Here is a 4,393-nt window from a genome sequence, read left to right on the forward strand (position 1 = left end):
TAAAATTAAAATAATATTTTTTATTAACAATAATTTTTAATTAACAAAAATAAAAATAAAAAATCTCATCAAAATATAAAAAATATAACTTTAATTGTAACAATACTTTTTTAATATTGTTAAAACTATTTAGCTATTATAACTACCTTAACCATACTATAGACTTTGGTAACTATACTATATATAGACTTCGTGTATATATATATTTGGCTGATGATTTTTAGCACTCCCCCTTTATTATATATACTCTCTTTAATCATTGGAATGGATTGAGAGTAGATTAGATTAATTAATCCTATGTAATTTTGTCTACATGTTAACAATGAATTGAATGTCATGATCAAGAAAAAATTTAAAAGGTAAACAGTATATTATTGATTTTTATTATATTATTGTTGTTAGTAAGGTTTGATGGCTTTATCTGCCTCCTTGTGCATGACATACGAAAAGCAAACTAAAGAGATCCCCCTTTCCGTCCCCTTCTCCGACGCTTTATTTAATTTGATTATTACACACATTTAATTCAATTAATAATTGATCAAATAAGTTGAAAATTATTAGCAATCCTATATATTACTAAGATGATCGAATTATATTGAAGACTTTAAATAAAATGTAATGAGCAGTGCAGCAAAAATTACTGAACAATTAATTTTCATTACGGGAAACATTGATAAGGTATACAAGGAAAGTGAATTTTATGAGTTTGACTGAGGGATACACTGAGAGAGAGAGAGAGAGAGAGAGAGTGATATTTCCAAATTAAAGATGACAGGCTAATTAATAAGCTTGCTATATGTAATTGAGAATATGGAAATATTTTAGAGCTACCTTTATGTACGTACGTTAAAATTTAAACCACACGATGCTTTAATTACATTAATAAAAAGAGAGAGACACTTAAAATATATAGGATGGAGTAATTAAAGTGATCCCTTAGACTTTGGCAAGAGCATGATTGGTGTCGATCTTGAGAACATCGATGGTATGGCCATTAAGCTCTTGCGCTTTCACTGGCTCTTGCAGTGCCACCGGTGTCGCATTTCTGTACATCAAATACAGCACCATCTGAATGATCCCGAACAGAAATCCCAGCGTGTTCGGAAGCTACATCATCAATTCATCCAATAAGTAGTAGTTGATTATATTAGATGAGATGAGAATTATATATATATATATATATATATATATCAAATGAACTCGTACGAGTCTACGAGTTAACTCGCGAGTTTACTTACAGCAATGTAGTAGTCTTTGAGGAAAAGGCCATAGAAGAACCACATAACGGCGTTGATGGTTAAGAAGAAGGACAAGGTGAATGGCATGTACTCCACACTCCTCGTCTTGATCACTTTCCTCTACAATCATCATGAGTAATTAGAAACTTGCTATATATGTTGTTGGTTGTTACTACTTATTATTAGTTATTACATACCATGATGAAGAGAGGCGCAGCGAAAACACTAATGTTGAAGACGAGGCAAATCCATCCAATGATAGCAAGACGCTTCGCTCCCTTAGATAAATACAGAGTTGCCAACAACATAGCTCCAAACCCAAACACATTCAGCAACATAAGAAGCTTGATCGTCGAAAACTGTATAACAATAATTTTAGTTAGAGAATAATCATAAATCAAAGAAAATAAAGAAAGCTAGCTAGAATGAAAAAACACACGTACCCTAGCCTTCTTTGGGGCATAAAACAGGAAGATAGCAAGGTAAGCAGTTTCTACAACAATTCCAAAGGTGTTAATGGTGATAAGAAGAAGAGCAGCATCTTTCTTAACCAATGCATAATAAATCCAAAGCATTGCACTAAAGAGTGCAACCACATATGGAAGTGACTGAAATCCTTCGCTCGTTTTCTTCTTATATATTTGGTAGAAGGTCGGTCTGCGTGCACATACACAAGTTAATTAATAATAATTCTTGCTTGTAAATCAAAAGAAAGAAAGAAGGAAGTAAGGATTATCATTGCTTACATTGGAGCAAGGAACACCGCAAAGGAGATCACGTTGCCTATATTAAAAACACAAATTAGGGCACGCATGCATGAAATGGAGAAATTAATTAAGAAGCTAAAAAAGAGTGATACCTATGAGGCCAAACACAAAAGCCCAAGATTCACGGGTCATGGCCATCTCTTAATGAATTAGCTTGGAATTAGAATGTATTTTCTTCTCTCTCAGTCTCAGACTCACCCTCAGTTCAAAGCTATTAATTCTCTTTGTGTATGTTATTAAACCCACGAATCTAAACGAAGAGTTTACGACCTATTTATAGTTGGCGAAAAGTGATGATAATAGTATCAACTTGCAAGAAGAGCGCCAAAATGCGAAGCACCAATATTACTTTTGATTATAATTAATTAGATCACTACTACTCCTACTGCTTTTTAAACTTTTAACACTATCCAAACACCTTTCTCAATTCTTACCCTATTGCCTTCTCCAACGCCTCATTTTGGGTTCAACACATTACACACCCTTTCTGATGTGTCACCCACCAAGTGGCTTAGAGCCTTACAACTCATCATTAATTAATTAACTCATCATTCATAGCTAAGTCAAAAATAATAATAATGTTACCGCGGTAACCCCAATAATAATGTGGTCCACCTTTCTGAACTATGGTTAGTGACAGGCAATTCAATTTGCGCTACTCTTTTGTAGTTTTATTTATGTGCCCATATTACTGATTGGGCAGCCAGCCACAGAAATAAAGCTTCATTTCCGCACAAAGTTCCATCCTTCTAAGCTTTCCTTTCTTTCTTCCACCTAATTTCTTTTGCTTCATCAGTCACCACATATATTATATCTTCGCATCATCTTCATTCCTTTTAAAATGTAATTATTCACTTTGATTTCCAACTCTATTTCTTTTTTATTTTTATTTATTTTCGCCACTTTTATTACCGACCAAGTGAATACATAATTGAGGATTTCAATTTCTCGTAAACAATAATTAAGGAAGGATATGAAATATGTTTGTTAGATTATTGAAAAGATAACACAAATTAATTTTTAAGTTAGGTTAATCATACATTATATTATATACACTATAATTGGCTTGGTCCCGATCCGGGTGCCACCTTCTTTATGCATATTCGAATTTTAGTTTCCTTCTTTCAGATGTTTTTCTCACGAAAGGGCTTTTTGATTTTAACGACTATATATATAAATTATAATGGGCAAAAACCAAGGGCGAAAAGAAGGAAAAAATTGAAGATATAATAATGCACCCCCACAAGTTTATAAAACTTTAATTTTGTCACCAAAATTTTCGTTGAATAATAAAACAATGAAGAAAATTATTTTTAGTATGGTTAGACATAATTATTTATGTTTGTAATTATATTATACTTTTAGGATAAATAATTTCATAATACACAAAAAAAATTTGGTTTAGTAGTGATTTTTTAAGATTTTTACGACAATTTTAAATGTCCCTAAATAGATTTATGATGCTTGATGGATAACCCTCTTTTAAAACGCTAACAAAAAATTTTGTGGTGATTTTGAATAATCGCTGCTGAATAGATAATTCATTTGCAGTGATTTTAAACTGCAAAAATCGGTGCTATTTTTTTTATTAATTTTAAATAATTAAATTAAAAAATTATGATAATGATCACAAATTAGCAAAACAATTAAATTACCCCAAATTTAACAAAAAAAAAATACTAATTTATAATCAGACCCAGAACCAGAAATAAGACTAATAGGGAGCGAAGCAAATTAAACAAAGAACAAACCAAAAAATAAGAGTGGGTTAGTTGGTGTTACGCATCTTTGCAATTAAAAGTGTTTGGTTTAGTGGTTACCTACAAATCTGCCGCTAAAAAATGGAATTTCGATGAACACTTAGAAACCACCAATTCAACCACCATCATCTTTTCATCTAGCGGCGGTTGTGATAACCTCCGCAAAATGGCAGCCGCAATCTGTCGACTATGGCGTAGTGATAATATTGTAGCAATGGTTTTATGAAAAAAAAAAAATCAAATAATTTATGTAATAAAGCACCTCTTTACTAGGCAATTTTTTATAGATTGATTATTGAATCTCATTTTGTGCAGGTTTCATCTATTTAGTTTCAAATCAAATATACTTGGCTAAAAAAAATAACATATGACGGTGACTATATGTTAATGTTAATTTTTATTTATCGAGAAATCTTATAAATTCTTCTAATAAATTTACAAATCAGTAGTTGAAGTGTATTGAAACATACATTATCAAGTTAATTTAATAAAAATATTGAATATAATCGGATAAAATAACTTATTGACTAAGGATTGTGGAAAATAAGAATCCATAAAAATAGCTGAAGTCCATTAAACTTTTAATTTCCCCTTGAAAAAGGAAAAAGAAAAACATGATTCCCCTGAA

General features: G+C 31.2%; 1 protein-coding gene across 1 annotated transcript; it reads right to left on the reverse strand.

Moving 5' to 3' along the window:
* LOC107630840 (bidirectional sugar transporter SWEET14) lies at positions 638–2,270 on the reverse strand. The gene is made up of 6 exons (XM_016334096.1): positions 2,098–2,270; positions 1,985–2,021; positions 1,682–1,895; positions 1,436–1,597; positions 1,239–1,358; positions 638–1,107 (listed from the first exon to the last, which is right to left on the reverse strand). The coding sequence occupies exons 1-6, from the start codon at positions 2,141–2,143 to the stop codon at positions 937–939; spliced, it is 750 nt and encodes a 249-aa protein (XP_016189582.1). The 5' UTR covers positions 2,144–2,270; the 3' UTR covers positions 638–936.

Source organism: Arachis ipaensis, chromosome B03 (genome assembly GCF_000816755.2).
Source record: "Arachis ipaensis cultivar K30076 chromosome B03, Araip1.1, whole genome shotgun sequence".
NCBI lineage: Eukaryota > Viridiplantae > Streptophyta > Magnoliopsida > Fabales > Fabaceae > Arachis > Arachis ipaensis.